The sequence below is a fragment of the Oreochromis niloticus genome, linkage group LG18 (genome assembly GCF_001858045.2).
Source record: "Oreochromis niloticus isolate F11D_XX linkage group LG18, O_niloticus_UMD_NMBU, whole genome shotgun sequence".
In the NCBI taxonomy this organism is placed as follows: domain Eukaryota; kingdom Metazoa; phylum Chordata; class Actinopteri; order Cichliformes; family Cichlidae; genus Oreochromis; species Oreochromis niloticus.
Window position 1 is genome coordinate 19,613,221 of NC_031982.2, and position 17,414 is coordinate 19,630,634.

Here is a 17,414-nt window from a genome sequence, read left to right on the forward strand (position 1 = left end):
CATTTGCTTTAAACTGCCTTCCCCATTGTTGGCCTCAAAAATGCTGCGCTGCAAGTTATTACTCTGAGCAGGAATCACGTTTAGTCTTAGAAAGGATACTGAATGAATGGCTCGTCTACAAGAATTTCCTGCAACTGTCTGCAGTAGGTCAAATGGAAAACATGATCACGGGATCCATGATTGCAATAACAGTGAGCCGCAGCCAAATTAAAAGGGAGTTGTGAAAATAATCCTTAACATTAAGAGTGAAAACATTCTTACTCTCTCTGATGTTCTCCCACGTCCACTGGTCATTCTTGAAGAAGGGATGCCTCTTGATTTCATCTACACCATTACGGCCAAGTCGAACTTCCCTGTGGGGGTCAGGAGGAGAAATTTAGTCATTTCAGCAATTCTGTATGGTAATGTCAGCAGAAGACAGCAAGTGTCTGAATGCAAAGAGAGCCATTATCTCTGCTATTAAGATTTTTTTCCACAGAGGGTTCAATACATCTGAAAGCAATTCATGCAAAGAAAAGGACTTCAGACAAAAGGCTTCGTGATTCGCTGCTCGGTCTGTGCCCATCTAACCTGTCGGTCAGGAAAGCACAGATCAAATTCTTGGCATCATTGGATATGTCGCTGTCATCAGGGAAGGTCAGCGCATTCTTGTGGTTCATAATTTTGCTATAGGTCCCCACTAGTGAGTCTGCATAGAAAGGAGTGTCGCCTATGCCCAGGACAAACGAGAGCAACAGGTAAGTAATATGTCCGGCTTTAAATATGTCAAATAAGTCATCTTTCAATGCAAATACTCACCAACTAACATTTCATACAGAAACACTCCCACTGACCACCAGTCGCACTCTCTGCCATAATAGCCATCTCCTCCTTGGGGATTTCAGTACCTCAGGTGAAATGTAGTCTGGAGTTCCCACTGCTGTGTCACATCGTACCATACCGTCCTGAAGGGCACGAGCATCATCAACATTAACAACTTCAACACTTTACTTCAAAAAAAATTATCATTATTACAGGGAAATGGTAAATAGACTAATTCTTATATAGCACTTTTTCACTTTGCCAGAGCACTCAAAGAACTTTACACAACATGCCTCATTCACCCATTCATATAAGCACTTAAGCACTTTTTTCTATGCTTAAGTGCTTTCTAGCTAATATTCACACACATTCACACTCCGATGGATGCATCAGAGAGCAATTTGGGGTTAGCATCTTGCCCAAAGACATTTGGCATGCAGCCTAGAGAGCCAGGGATCAAACCACCAACCTTCCGATCAATAAATGACCAGCTCTACTGAGCTACAGCCAACCTGCCATCCCAGTAATTACTTTTATTAATGTTGTTGTTGTTTATTTAATTCTATAAAAGTGGATGAGAACAACAACTAAGTGATTTATCAGATTTTAACCTAAATTCCATTTTTGGCTTTCAACAATTAGATCAAAACAAAATTATGATAATAATACAAATACTCTTTTTGCAGTGTTATTTATATGCCAGTTATGTCCAGACACTTAAACTCCGCTATTAATCTTAAACTCCTCGAGATTTATCTTAAAGTAAAACTCTTAAAGTAGATTTATGAGATTTTTGTAAATGTTGAGGTGTCGAGTATGAGCCGCAAATAATCTGAAGCATTCTTCACATCTTTCTGGCAACAAAACCTCCTCCCAGCTTTCCAAGTTTGAATTTTCCCCTCTCTCTAGGTAAACAATTAATCAACAGGTGCTGAGCTAAAGATCTGACAATAAATTCATAACTGGTCCCCAAAAAACACCTCGACACCTCCACCTCATTTTTCCTTATACAAGGACACATTTTTAAAGTTCAGTAACTCCATACTCTTTGTTAAGATAATGTCTAATACTGCTCAATAATAAAGATTAAAATACAGACCAGAATAATCATGACTGGGATTCTCACTATAATTGAGCAGCGTTAACTTGAGACACGGAAATTTTTAAAATAATCTTATCAACATGATCTGACAATATGGCTGTGTTGAAAGAAAGTGAATCTGATCTACCTTGTTCATTTTCATGCAGGTCCCAAAGTCTGCGAGCTTTAAGTGGCCTGCTTTGTCAAGCAACATGTTATCAGGCTTGACATCTCTGAGGAAACAAAAAAACATTGTTAGACATCAGTTCAAGCACGATGCCAATAAAAACATCCAAATCAAACACACGCATCACAAGGAAACCTGATAAACTAAACTCATCCAAAACATTCAAAGGCTTCAGCAGCGTTCTCATGCTGAGCCAACGCATGGGCATTAGCGTTAAGGTTAGAGAAACAAAACAAAAAACAACACAGTCAGATCTGTCTGAACGCCGTAGCAGGGACAGATCAGATGGCATGAGGTATGTGGAGAGCTGTTAAATGAGAATAGTGTTCATGTTTTTCTGAGCACATCAGGAAATCCTTTATACAAGCTGATATAAGACCATTTAATGCACAATAACGTTAATTTTATTAGAAATTAACATTGTTTTGCTGTTTGGGATGTGTTGTGTTATGTCTGGGTTAAAGCTGCCGTGGATTTCCTGCAAAAGGAATAATAAAGGATCTATCCATCTAAAAACATCTTTTTACTCCAATTAGAAGAAAACTGATGGAAAAAATACCACCACTGTACCCAGTAATGTTATGAACTCAAAGTGTTTCAGGGCTGTTGTGTGGAGAAACAATTTGACGTTCAGATGCATGCCATACTTGTTGCTCTGCTATTGACTATATAAAGCTCACTCTGGCCCACGCCATTTCACACATTGGCAAACATGTTTGTTGCACTGGCTGCCTGCTCCAAATGCCATGAGAAAAAAAACAAGCAAAAACCAAAACAGTGCATGTCTATGTAATTTATCTTTAGCAATCTTTTACATATTAGAAAGCAAAATGAAGCTGACAGTGTGGAAAAATGTTTGGCTTTTTTCAAAGTTCTGAGAAGCAGTTGTGAAGTCCCTTAAAACCGATAGCACCTAGCAACGTTACTTCCTGCTTATTACAATGCTTCCTTAGATCACAGGTTGCCACCAGACCTCTTTGATCCAGCTACAAATCTCACACAATTACAATGGGAAAAAATGCCTTATGGGAAAAAAAGCAGTACTAGAAATGACGATGTAACATTAATAAGTCTTTTTAAATAGCAAAAATAGCTTCTTTTTTAACATATATGAACACCACAAACAGAGAAAAATACAAATGTTGTACTGTCACCTGTGAATGAAGCCCATAGAGTGGATTCCATCCAGGGCCAGGACTACCTCGGCTGTGTAAAAGCGAGCCCACTTCTCTGGGACGTCATAGTTGCTCATCAAGTTAACCAAATCACCGCCAGGCATGTACTCCATCACCATGTAGAGGTAGCGGTCATCTTGGAATGCAAAAAAGAGCTGTAGAAGGACAGAATTCAAAAAATGAGGAAAAGGATTCAAAAGTATCTCAACCATTTATGTGGTCTGAACTAATGTCTGACTAATAACCGCATTTTTAGACACTCCTCTGTCCCATCATACCTGAACGACCCATGAACTATTGGCAAAGGCCATGATGTCCCTCTCCTCCCAGAAGAAAGCAGAGTCTGACCTCTTGATCATCTCAAACTTACTCAGCAGCTTCATGGCATATACTTTGCTTGTGGCTTTATGTCTTACCTGAAAAAAGATAATGAGGCAGCAATCAAGTCAGACTTATTCATCAATGTGCTACATTTATAGCTACTGTGCTATTCAAAAAAATAAAGAAACAAAAAGACAGAATGGCATGCTTACCAACTGCACCTCTCCAAATGCACCCCTCCCAATAACTTTAACCACCTCATAGTCCACTGCTTTCATTCGCAGATCACGAATTTTACTAATCGTCTCTTTGTCTGGGGGGGAAGAAAAAAAAAAAAACATGCAAAGGTTAATGTTACCAGGAGAAATGCACAAAGCTCTTGTTATGGTGTTGACCTTTGAGAGGAGGTGTATCTCCATCACTGAGGGATCACAGCCTCCCTGTTTATGCAATCTCAGGGGTTACTTTCATAGGACATCCACATTGTTGGCAAGCAAAGCAGAACAAGTTGACAGCGTACTGCAACTCCACAGCTGAGTGACGCCGTTTAGGGAAAGTTTGTTGCTTACTGAGAGTTGGCCTCTCCCTGATGTAATAATTCTAGCTCCCCCAGGGAAGTCAGTATCCACTGTTCAGCCAAATTTGGTCAAAACAGTACTAGTGGGATAATTTTCAATTCACATGAGTCACAACTAGCACGGGAATGCATGGAAAAGCGGGGTGCGGGGGGGCTTCCAAGTTCAAGTGATCTAAAAATAAAAAGAAAGTACTAAGCTATTAGAATAAGAACATTTGTGAGTCATTTCCACCACGCATGAGTTCCTGGGATCATGATCCCTACTTGAAAAATCCCAGGCAACCCTGAAGACATAGAAAAAACATGTTTAGAAATGCTACAAATAGGAACTCCAGTTGCTGTTATAGATAATATACCGTGTGAGTATATCTGCTCACGAGGGCGGGTGATGGATTAATGTCAGTAGGTCTTGGCATACATACAGTAGAGCAAACAGCTGATTTGATTGTGGTGCAAACCACAATGCATGGCTGGGGATTCAGAGCTAGAAGCGCTTCAGGCAAGTCATGCTACTGAAGATCACTGTCTTGGTAGATAGCGCCATTATTCCATATCCATCAATGCCTTTCACGAAAGTACAGAACCAAGAGTAATTGAGATGATGCCTAATGGCAGTTTTTGCCTAAGGGTTTACAGTAGGTCAACTTGATATTCAAATACGACACGTTATATTCTAGTTGTCCTCAAAACTTTTGAAAAAAACCTGTTAAGCATGCACAAAAAGTTACTACATGCACCATGACATTAATATCCTGTACAATCTAAGCAGTATCTTATGCATTTCTGTAGCATTAAGAGTGACACTTAAGATCCCATAAAAACCACCACATGATCAATACAGTATGAGTACAGATTTGAGTCCAAATTCTGGGGTACACGCTATAACTCCCCATTGTCCCGTATATTAATTGAAAATTGAGCAGTTTGACCAGATACATTAAGGAAAGAGAGAAACCTTTGATTTATAGATTTATTTTTTTTTATGCCTAAATCATATTTATAGCAGCTTCCCCATTCTGAGGACAGTGAAAAAGAGAAGCCAGCCTTGACAGACATCAGGCAGGTCACCAACCTTTATGAAAGCCCCTTTGTTGGGACACTAAGCAGCAGACACCTATTGTGTCCAAGCCCACATACAGGCCGTGACCCAAAAAAACTGCTCCTCCCCCATCCCAGAGTCTAGGCTTATACCCATACATAACTGTGAACACAAATAGTTAATGAGAAAGACACAGGGAGCTCTCATAAGGGGGAAAGCTTGATGCAGTGTACTTACATCTATTCAAAAAGTTGTCAATGCTCTTGTTTTTCCTCAGGGCGGGGAAGTCAAGGTCATACACCAGTGCATCCAAGCCATCCTGGAAGAAAAGCAGAAGGGTGATCATGCATGAAAGCAAAATTAAACGGCTGCTACAACGTCACAGATCCGTCATCTCACACGGCACGAGAAAAGCAAACTGTGGAACCGCTCCGTGCAGAAATGTCTGCATAACACTGGCAGTTGGCTTCCAGTCTGGATCATATTATTGCTGGGGAGCACTTCAGCATTTTGTTGAAAAAAACAAAAACAAAACAAAACAAAGAACAATTAAAAAAAAAAAAAAAAGAAGAAGAAGAAGAAGCATGGTTTGCATATTGCATGACACTGATGACGGGGATGCACCAAGTTATCGGCCAGTAACCGCACATGTTATGACATCAACCAATGGCTGAGAGCTTTTCAAATGTGAAGCTGCACAGCCCATCAACCAAATTTCAATTTTAAACATCAGAATTGGAATCAGACAAGAATTTTGCAATCCATGCATCCCTAATGTTTAGCACCAACATAGTGAATTCAAAAACATTATCTTTGGTTAATACAATTTTTGCCATCTATAAATAAATCCAATTACTTTTTTTTAGCTTTTGCCTTTTTAAACAAAAAGTTTATTATTGCAAACTGACATCACAAGCTCCTATCAGCAGTTGCAGCATCACTGATGCAAAAAAGCTAAATGTCAAAAGAACCTAAGAAACATATGGTAAGTAATGACGACTGGACACTTCATTCCCTATCATAGGCATTACAGCGATGTTCCTGGCCCTCCATGGTGTCATAACTTGATTACCATCATCTCTGTTAGGTTATGACTTGGATCAATGATTGAAAGCAAATAAAATAAACAGACATAAAGTATTCATTGCCATTTTGTTTACAGTAAAATTCTGTGATTTCAAGAACTATAAACATGCAGAGAAACTGTCTTGCCTTTGGCTAGGCTACAGCACAAGTGCCACTGGCAGGGTTTAATCTAATCTTCCATAATCCAGAATGGCTGAAAAAAGACAGGCACACAAACCCTCGAATGTACGTCGACTGTTATGCAGTCCCTCGAGCAGGTGTGAGCCAGGTGTTTTCAAGAGGTGAGCTAACCTACATATGCTTTCCTTTAAAAAGGTCAGAGGTACATGTTCCACTATAAAGCTGGTAAGAGCTACAATTAAAATATGCAATAAAATCTATTTATTGGCTAAATCATCTCTGAGCTTTCTATCATAGAGTGAACTCTTGTCATTCCAGCAGTGTCTTTGTGTTTCTCTGAGCAAAGCAATGATGACACATGGTGAATCAGCAGCTTGGGAATCCTCTTAAGTCACTCTGCTGTTTCTGCTCAACAGTGGAGGACACAGACATAAAACAAGCAAGTGCCCTGCAGGATGGGCGGTACAAGGAAAATGCAGGTGGGAGGGGAAAAGGGAAAAATAAAAGGTGTAGAATGGTTGAAATTTACCAGGACAGAACATTGGAAAACTAATAAGTTGGAAGCTCTTCTGCTCAGTTTAGAAACCTTCAGAAGTCAACATTCAGGAGAGAGTATTTACAGAAGAGGCTGGGAGGGGGAAAAGAAAGACGCCCTTTGAGCCATATAGTATCCCGCCAGCTTACACTGGGAAAAAAAAATGCTGAAGAACTGAGTCCTTCAGGACCTTAATCACAAGGCTTTGCGCTCAGCAATGCACGTTTGCATAACTTCCTGCCGCAGAAAACTCTGGACAGCCACAGTAACATTCCTCAACAGGACTGTACACGTCAGAGAGCTATTTTAGTTATGTGGCCAAGCAAGTTCTCAACAAAAAAGTGAAGGAGAGGAAGGAGAAAAAATAATAATAATCTATCCCAACTGCAGAGTCACATAGAGAGCCTCATTTTCAATCATCAGCACAACTGTAAAACACTATGACGGAAAGGCAGAGGGAGTGGAGAGAGCTGGTGCATGTTGTGCTAGCTAGCCCAATAGGAGAACAAATAAAGGAAGCAACAAAGAAAAGTCAGCCATCCTAAGGAAACACCAGAGCAACAACAGAGCCAGGTAGGGCAAATACAAATACAATATAGGAGAAAATCATGAAACAAGAATGTGAAAGCTAACTAATTAACAAACAAAATAATGATGTCAGTTTGATAAAGTCTAAGTGACCAGCACTGGGTGTGAGCATCAGTGTTTGAATTTCGGCATTTGCATGTTTGCTGTGGTGTCACCTATCCTCATAGAGAGAGAAACTGAGGGCAAGCTGATATAGACATACCAGGAGGAACAATATAGGTGGCATTTTAATCAACTGGCAAACTATCAATAAATAAGGTAGTTTAGCAATACTAAATACCCCTAATGGATGTTTGTGCATTGATATACAACAGTACCTAGAATGAATGGCCTTCCACTCATGAGCTATAGAGGAAGTTGGATGACCAACCAGGTAAGTGTAGTCAAAATAAAATTGTAAAGCAACACAACAGTGTACGAGTGATTTCCTGTATGCATGATTTTGCACGTACCATGAAGGGAAAAAATGGAACTACTTTAACAACCTATCAACAACAAACGGCAGTTTTAGGGCTACAGCTACCGATTATTTTCGTAATCGATTATAGGACGACTGCCGTCTACCCTCAGCAATTTAAACATCGTACTAGACTAAGTTAAAATTTCATCTGCATACATACACTTTAATTTTAACTTCTACAGCTTTACTGCAGATATTTTACTGTGTAAAACATATGTGGTGGATGTGGGGTTGCTACAAGATTCACTTTTCTTCACATTAGAGCTTGCTGAAGAGGTGGTTTGATTCTCACCATGTGACTCCTGCCAACTTTATCCCCGTAAAGGTTATTATGGCAATTGCTGCAGTTTTAGACACTTTTCCTTCACTCCATTCGAGTTTACCGTCTCAGTAGCGGCTATGCGCTGTGTGTATGTAGACATGTTAAACTACTTACATGGTGACAGCTGAGGGCTACAAAGTTAGTTAAACTGCGCATCGAAGCAAAAACATTTACACTGAGGAATTTTTTGTTATAAATCGATTTATTCGATGAATTGTTGCAGCCCTGGTCTGTTTGCTGAGCTAAAAGCCTTCTTGGCCAGCTGTCAAAGTGGAGAAGCTGAGAGCTGTCTTTTAATAGGAGCAAAGTTGCTAAGAGCCATTTGCTTCAGTCTTATTCTGATAGTGGTGTGGACAGTGGCACTTGTTTTGCTCTGAAGATCCACTATAAGCTAGAGGGCTACCTTGACTTCATACACAACCACACTACCACCAGGTTTAATCCAAAATGGCAGGGTTGAAATGGAATACGGGACTCGCTGACAGAAGAACTTGGGGAAATATAAATATTAGCAGAAAAGAAACTTAAACAGAATTTTTTTTTTTAAATTCACTTATTCAGCTTTTCAGCAACATCACACAAACACACACGTTAACATAACTATTTATACCACAGATAGAATATATCTGTGGGAAACACTGATTACCACAGCATAATTCAGCATTGAGTGGGAAGCAGCATAGAGAGGTTAGACTGCGCCGACTACAGCAGAGCAGAGCATGCAGATCGCCTGCACATAGATGTAAGACGGCCAAGCAGGAGTCATTTTTGTCACGATTTTGTCACGACCTTTAATAACATGCATCAAGAGGACCACCAGTGATTTTTATATTCAGCCAATACCAATAGCCAGTTGCAGCTTCCTGCACATTGGCGAGGCATCAAGATTTGTGTAGCTTAACAGTGCATGTCATGATAGGCAATTTCAAAGAAAACTGTCAGAATCTGAGAAGTGCTTTACATTATCTGGGCTTGTTGCCAGCTCTCTGAACTAATGTGGATTGTAATGCTTCCAAAGTATTATCACCGTTCCACCTACACAGCTGTGCTGCTGAGGAGAGAGAAAAAAAAACACTGCAAGATGACTGCAACGCCTGGCGTGAATGAAGAGTTTGGAAAATACCGCTGGAAGATATCCCTTGAACTTGTCAGCACTTCATGGATCAACCCATTTATGCGAGTCTGTTTTCTTTCAGATGAAAATCATCAATTCAAACAATAGACACACAAAGACCACCTAGTGGATTTCAACCAGCTCCTGTTGCCTGTTTAGTGTCTGCATATTAAATTCCTATTTGCAATACAGTTTTCATTGCAAACTCTGCTCCAGGCTACAGTACCAAATATGAGGCTGTTAGTACAGGAATACTTGAAATACTTTTTCATCATGAGTAATTTAGAATACTTTGCAGTAATGAGCACTTTCCAGGCAAACTGAATGAAAAAAGGTGCACACACGCACACTGTAAATTAACACCAAGGATCCAAGTTGTTATCATAGCCTTCAGCCAAAAGGCAAAAATGTAACACTATTAATTAAAATGATACAATTACTGAGATTATATGCTGCTATAAACTTAACAAGATGTGCCTGCAATCTATGTTATAAGGAAAATCACGAATACGATTAACTCAGCTCGAAAGGGGCTGGGCAGTAGCCGTGCACAGGATGTTTTATTATGTGGCAGTCTTGGGAAAAATTGCAAGGAAAACAAACCAGAGCTTGAAGTTTCTGCTGATGCTGCTTCAGCCAGTGGGTGACACATCCCTGGGATTACTAACTAATCATACGAAAAACCGTCTCATCGTCCTATTCATGAAATGCGATAGTTATGTTTAAAATAAATAATTTTTAAAAATGTATGGTTATACGGAACACACCAATGCATTGGCTGACATCACATATGGTAATTATTTCCTTTATATCTTAATCTTTAAGGGATAAAAATACACACACACACAAGCACAAGCTCTTTTCCAGACATTAAAGTCTGAGTTAAAATTTCCATGAGAGACTCGGCCACATCATCCCCTCTCAGCATGCCAGCACAAGGCATGTGGACTGGCCCAAGTTGAGCCCTTCTTCTCACTTCCTTTTCTGCCACCTCTTCAAGACAATATGCTTTCCACATGTGAGCGGCTGAGCAGGCAGCTTGTTCCACAGCGGGGTGTGCCCGTGTAAACGTGAATGTGATCATACAAACCAGTGAAGCCATTCAAAGCATGAAATAACACATCACTTCCTCTCAGGTAAAGACATTCCAAGAGAGTTAACGCTGATCCCTCTAGTACACTTAGAAACCACCACTGAGACTTTAGCTGGAGTTTTTCTAACCGAGCACTTTGTCTGGACGACTACTTACACACTCTGGCTGCAGATAATATCTACTGACAGGAAATCCCATGTACCTTGAAAGACTGCATATCTAACAACTCTGCTGGATAAATGGCTGTGACAGTAAGCCCAGGAGTGGCAAAACAGGGGTATTTGAGTTTCTTATGAGGTCCCAGTGAGCGAGAATTACTGTCACAAAAGCTTTCATGTGAAAGTACAATGGAGTAATTCCAACAGTGGCCATCGCTCACTGGTTTCCACTGACTGAGCGGTGGATTCTCAAGCAAAACTGTGCTCCTCTGCCTGCACAGCACACGCCAGCAAATGACCAGTTCATTAAAGGAGGGAATATAGACCACTCTGTATGCAGGAGCGCCCAACGGGCATTTTAGCCTTTAGTAGACAAGACAGATTTTGAATGGGCTAATTTAAAAAAAAAAAAAAAAAAGGAAGAGGAAAAGGAGTTCCATTTTTAAAAGATTGGATCATTTTAGTATGCATTCCTGCACATAATCGGTCAGTTGAGGGAAAGCACTGCTACAAATAGCTCAGTCAATTGTTGTTCCCATAACTAAATAGCTGAGGAGAGCAGTTTACAACTGACAGCCCTGAACCTTCTGACAATAGGGCTAGATGAAATGCTGACCGTAACCTTCACCACAAATATGTTTTCCAAATCAAGACGATGCAGTTCATTATCAAAAAAGCTCCCGACGGGTGTTACTTTGATTTAAATTCAAAACAAATCAACAGAGCCCACACATTTCGTCTGTATCTTCCAAAGTATTACATACCTTATGTAAATACTTTTGTTACTTCAGGGGAGCAATGGACAAATCAAACTTAAATGAATGCTGTAGGTGATTACCCCCACAAAATACGGCCACTGCAGTACTTTTTGTCAGAGTTACATTAGCCCTGCAGGGGATGCAGCTGTGAGAAAGAACAGATGCAAAAACAACCGGTGGTGCATTCAAGGTTCCTGCATTCACCAGTGTCACCGTCATATTGAAAAGACTGATTTTGTTGATAGTATATATTTGTCACAATTAACAAATGTTCAACAGATAAATGGCACAAGCGATGCTGTGGTTTAGAATGAAAGGTCATTACGCAGCACACTGTTTGTTTTGGTTGAATAACACAAAACAGAAGTAGCTTAGAGGACTGGTATATCCTGATAACAATGGCCTGGAAAATCTTGCCTTGTCATATACCCCTTACACAGGCCTATATCCTAACAGAGAACACCACAAAAGGGTGAGTATTATGTCCTCCTGTCAAAAAATCTCCAGTAAATCTAGAACGACACTGAATTTTGCTGCATTATCAGTGCAAGACAACACCTTAAGAGGCAGGGCAGGTCCATTAAAGGCAAAGGTCATGAAGGCAGGACAAGGATTCACTGGCTGTTTTTCAAAAGTTGGGCCTTGGCAAATCAACCATGCAAGGAAATCGGGAGGGAGGCCACAAACATGTTTATGCTAGACACTCAGAATAACTGTTTTTCAAGGTAGCTTCTATGAGGCTTCATTTTATTGTATGATAGTTTCACTTAATTGGGCTATATCCTACATTAGACCTTAGTCCTAATTGGACATAAACACTAAATACAAGTTTTCACACCAGCAGTTTTTATACCAAAGTTTCTTCATCATTTCATTATAAGGCATAAGAATCACTCACTCAGTTCTGATGTTTTAAGACTAAATCTAAACTAAGCAGCAAAAACTGGCTGATGTTAACCTCCAAATGTGATTTCAACAAAATAAATCTCTGTCTCTCATATGCCAGTTTATATCAGAACTTCACTGATGTAAACTTTAAGTGTATAGGAATTTCACCACAAAGCTAATTTATCTATTGCGGTCTCCTACGCGAACTGAAATCTATGCAGCATTTCTGATTTTAGCTCACACTCTAAATCACTTCAAAGTCAGAGCATCCACCCTGACGTGTAGTACTCGCACATTCGCCATCATATGAATCTGGTTTATTGGCCTTGCCGTTTCCTGTAATTACTCTTATTACAGATTTAAAGCCCAAATAACAGATGAAAGAGGGATCAAACTCAGAGGCGCTGACGCAGTCCAAGTGTCAAAGGAAGAACAAAGACGATGGCAGGAAGCCTTTATGTAGTGCACCTCAATTATCGCTCACAGCGAGTCCTAACACATCGATTCATTTATTATAATGCACTAGATGATAAACAGACTCCACTTTAATACTCGAGCGCCAAGTGCAAGGGTGCCTGGGACATTTTTCAGTACTTTGACAAATACACAACCAATTTTCATTTTTCTAAAGACTTCGATACAAACAAGTCATTGCTGGTTGACAGAAGAATAAAATATATTAACAATGCTCAGACCTTTAATGGCAACTGAGCTTTCACATCACAATGTCAGGAATTCTGTCTGTTCAGATTGGCTCTGTAGAAGCCAATGTAGAGCACAATGATTGGGGAGGGGGCTGCCCATCTAGATAAGACTCTCTTCACTCTGAGCAGGATTTATTTAGCGGGTGAAGATAAGGGCAGCAGGGCTGGAGAACAGTGAATGGTTATGCAAGCCCAGAGCTGAGCACTAAGGTACAGGCCAAATGTCACCATCACACATCACAGGCCAAGCTCCTATAAGGGAAAAGTGTAATCCCAACGGTCCTATACTTCAGAGTGCTATGCCAGGTACAGAAACACAGCCAGTAAAAGGCTTGCATTGTGCATTCTGATGGAGCCTATTACTCATAGCCAAGCATGTTGGCTGCTTCATGCGTTAAATGTCCTGATTCACAGCCCTCAGAAACATGAGTCTTCAGTCCACATAATTTTGGTTTATGGGTAGAGAGCAGAGCCCACACCCAGCTACCTCAGAGCTGCCTGCTTGGGCTCAACTCTCCAGACATGCAGAATGGCTCTGGGACACACAGGGAACTCTAGGCCAGTCAAAGACAAGAGGTTATTTGATTAGCATGGAATTTTATTAAGCTGTGGGTGGAGTTGCATGGTGGCGGAGAGCGCCTCAGCAAAAGGCCTCCATTCATTGATCAGGGGCGATTGCAGAGAGGGGAAGGGAAAAAAAAAAAAAAAAAATGAACAACACCCTTGTGTGTGAGGCTGCCAGTGGGAACAGTCCCCACAGCTTTTTGCCATTAGAAATGCAGAGCATGTGCACCTCTAGGTGAGTTTAAGAGCCCCTTTTCTGCAACACGATGGGAGGTCAGTGCTAAGCAATTTTTCTTTACTAAAGACTGCTATCTGGGCGACCGTGGCTCAGGGGGTTGGGAAGCGTATCTGTAACCGGAAGGTCGCCGGTTCGATCCCTGGGCTCTCTGTGCTGGTCGTTGTGTCCTTGGGCAAGACACTTTACCTACTGGTGTTGGCCAGAGGGGCCGATGGCGCGATATGGCAGCCTCGCTTCTGTCAGTCTGCCCCAGGGCAGCTGTGGCTACAACTGTAGCTTGCCTCCACCAGTGTATGAATGTGAGAGTGAATGAATAATGGCATTGTAAAGTGCTTTGAAAAGCGCTATATAAATCCATTATTATTATTATTATTATCTGTAGCACCCTAAACACAAACACTCTCAGATGTGCGGGTGGGGTTTTGGGACAAGCCCCTTTTCCTATATGGCTTTCCTGTACTTCATTTGTTTAGGACATTAGTCCACTCCTATATCATACAGTCAAGAGCCACGTGGGCACAAGAACTATTAGGATATACATAATAATATAGGAACTATTTATTTCTTGCCACTTCAGTGGTGTGCCCAAGGCGAAAAAGTAGGTCAGACACGAAAACCCAAAACATAGGTTTTAAGTCAGTAACTGGAAATTCAGGGCAAGCCCCCCGCCCCAGCCGATTACCTACATTCATTTTGATTCTACCACAACAAACATCTGAGCACAACCGCTCCCTTTAGTCACCAAGACGCAGATCCGTGCGAAAACCCGGAGCACGGCTGTCACTGAACCTAAAACGCTCCTCATATCAACACACCCTCGACGCAACAACATCCCCTCCACGATGACTCAGTTCCTGGGACTGCTGCACGTAATAAAAACCAATAAAGGTGTTGCTCCAGGCTGAAGCACGTGGCAACAGCCGCCTTTCCTTTAAAATAGGAGTCATTTCGTGAGTTGTCACCCACAGGCAGGAAGCACCCAGGAAAAACTCTAGCCAACAGGTGTACTGATGCAGCTGAAGCTCTGCAGGTTAGAACAGGCTTGAAGAGGGCCTATCACTTTATATAAAGCTGAAACAAACAACACATCTAACTGGTCACCTTTTAAATGCTCTAAGCTGCACACTGGTGACCAAAAGAAAAAATGTATATATCACAATCGGTTTGCAGTGCAAGGCAGGAAACCACCAGTTGATCGGTTTTAACTTGCCTAAAACAAAAATACTGTAACGATGTGTGTGTCTCTGTGCCATCTGTCCAACTTATTAGTCATTACGTTACAATTACTCGTTATTTTTATTTTAAACTAGCAGAATACCGCAGTTAAGGATTATTTCCACCCTATTATAGTGTGCTTTTTTGTCTTCGATTTTGTAAAGTATCTGGAGGTCTTAAAATTAATTTCCTTTCCGAAAACCCCAGTTTTTACATGCCAGTGCACAGGTGTTCAAGTTAACCAAGTGTACATCTATTCTGTGTCAGCATTTCTTCAGTGACAAGATGAAATGTGCTGGTCTCGGAAAGAATTTCTGCTCCAAGGACTACACTGACCCCGAAATTGGCTACGTTAGCCACTTTAGCCCGCTACTATGCTACAAACTTACCAGCAGACAATCCGTGTTTATTTCTGACTTTGGGTCTTTCAACATGGCATCGATCTTTTCAAATCGAGCCTCCATGGTATCCCCAGCAGACATTTTTGCTGCAAAACTCATCCCCGACGTTGAGTTATGAACAAAAACAGCTCAATGGCGAGTGGCTAGCTAGCTTTAGCAGCTAGCGATTGCTAGCTAGCCAGCCAAATGTCCCTTTCTTCTTCTGAACTTTCCGCCGCACTTCAAAGAAAACACATCGTTCTCCTGGAGCTTCCACACGCTTTAAGGTTGCATTGAACATGCAAAAGCCACATTTTCGGATTCGAAGTATGTGTCCCCGGTACGAGTGGCGAACAACTTTAGTGGCAAAGATAAATGCGGCGACAGATTAGTCAGCCTCCGTGGGATGCCGCTGAGGATAAGGGCTTAAAATGTTGGTGCATCCAAACAAAAGGCAGTTAAAACGTGAATGCACCGTCTCTCTGAAAAAAGCACAATTTGTTGGAAAGCTAGTCCTGTGCCGTTCCCATATCTATGCCAGGCCCCTGCAGAAAATGACAAACCAATCTGACAGCTCAAAAGTAGAAGTGGTGGGAAAAAAAAACTTCTGCTTCTTCCAAATTTCGATGAGTGTAAAGACGGAGTCGTTAAAACGTTTAAAGGCAGTCCATCCGCTGTTGTGTGCGCTGTCACTGAGCCTCGATTGCCTCCCCGTCCGAACTGCTTTATCCCTCAGATGGAATACAGACAGATCGGGTTTGATATGTGTTACTTTTCAGAAAACAATCGCAGACGATGCCGATTTTCTCCAACAGTCTCGCCAATATGTCCGCCTTCCTGTTCAAACACCCCTGAGAAGATACTTCAAATGTCAGGTACTGGGCATGCGCAAGTCTACATCACAAACTGGAAGGCAACACGTTGCTGCTCCCAAACGTTAAAAAGTTGCCTAAATGTTATGATCTTACTAAAAATCTACCATCTGAGGAAGAATAAACTTAAATTAAGTTTAAAAATATTTATCCTTAATGTTGATATATATAGATTCTATTTGGTTCTTTTTTATTTTTAAAAAAAGACTATTTTAGAAATACTGCTGGTTAGACTATTAATAAAAAATAATGGTCACGACACAAACAGCAAAACCATTCATCCGAATATCCATAGGAAGTACTATAAACACTGTATCTAAATGTTATGACAATTATATAATAATAATAATAGCATATATTAGAATAATATATTAGAATACTTTTATTAATTGTGATGATTATATTATTACTAATCTATATTATTTGTTTTTAAAAAAATTCTCTGATGTTATTTTTAAGTTAAAGCTGAGCTTTAACTAGCTTAATCTATTCTCCACTGGCTTACATTATGTGCAACAAAACCACACACTCTCAAAATTATTCTTTCATAACTAACATGTACAGTCGGTTATGAAAGTTTACATAGACTCATCTTGCCCATAACTGTCATGGCAATTTGGAACTTTTACTTATTTCTTTGGACTGTTCTTTTCCAGGGTGCAATGGTTGAGCAGCATACATCTAAAGAAACACTTGGGTGCGCAAATTTGAATTTATTTTAGATTTTCTCTACTCCACACAGTGTCAAAAGTACATATACAGGCTCAAATATATACTTACACTCTGTTCAATCTTTTAATAAGTGGTGCTGAGGTTCAACAGTGTGTTAAAAGACATAATCTGGGAAGGTCTCTTGGAGCTATTTCTAAACAACTGCAAACTCAAAGATCTACAGTTCAAACCAATATACTTAAGTACAAGTTATTCTGATGTATCATCACTTTGGCTGTCTTCCAGACTTTGGCTTCCAGACTTTGGCTTTCACCCCTTAGATGAGAGGAAATTGGTTAGGATGTCCAGGAACAACCAAAAGAGCCAAACAAGAACCACAGCCTGGAAAGTTTTGGAACACCAACAGTGAAGCTTTAGAAGTGTTACATTGGTGTGGACTGAGAGGATGCCGACCAAGAAAGACCTT

General features: G+C 40.6%; 1 protein-coding gene across 1 annotated transcript in view; it reads right to left on the bottom strand.

The window, feature by feature from the left end:
- The window catches only part of rock1 (Rho-associated, coiled-coil containing protein kinase 1), a 30,069-nt gene extending 13,803 nt beyond the window's left edge, over positions 1 to 16,266 (bottom strand). Inside the window, 10 exon segments of the mRNA XM_003437854.5 lie at positions 262 to 353; positions 571 to 709; positions 799 to 874; positions 876 to 944; positions 2,031 to 2,115; positions 3,224 to 3,399; positions 3,523 to 3,660; positions 3,778 to 3,878; positions 5,419 to 5,500; positions 15,414 to 16,266. Coding sequence (XP_003437902.2) covers positions 262 to 353; positions 571 to 709; positions 799 to 874; positions 876 to 944; positions 2,031 to 2,115; positions 3,224 to 3,399; positions 3,523 to 3,660; positions 3,778 to 3,878; positions 5,419 to 5,500; positions 15,414 to 15,524 — 1,069 coding nt within the window. The 5' untranslated portion in view covers positions 15,525 to 16,266.
- Positions 16,267 to 17,414: the final 1,148 nt, after the last annotated feature.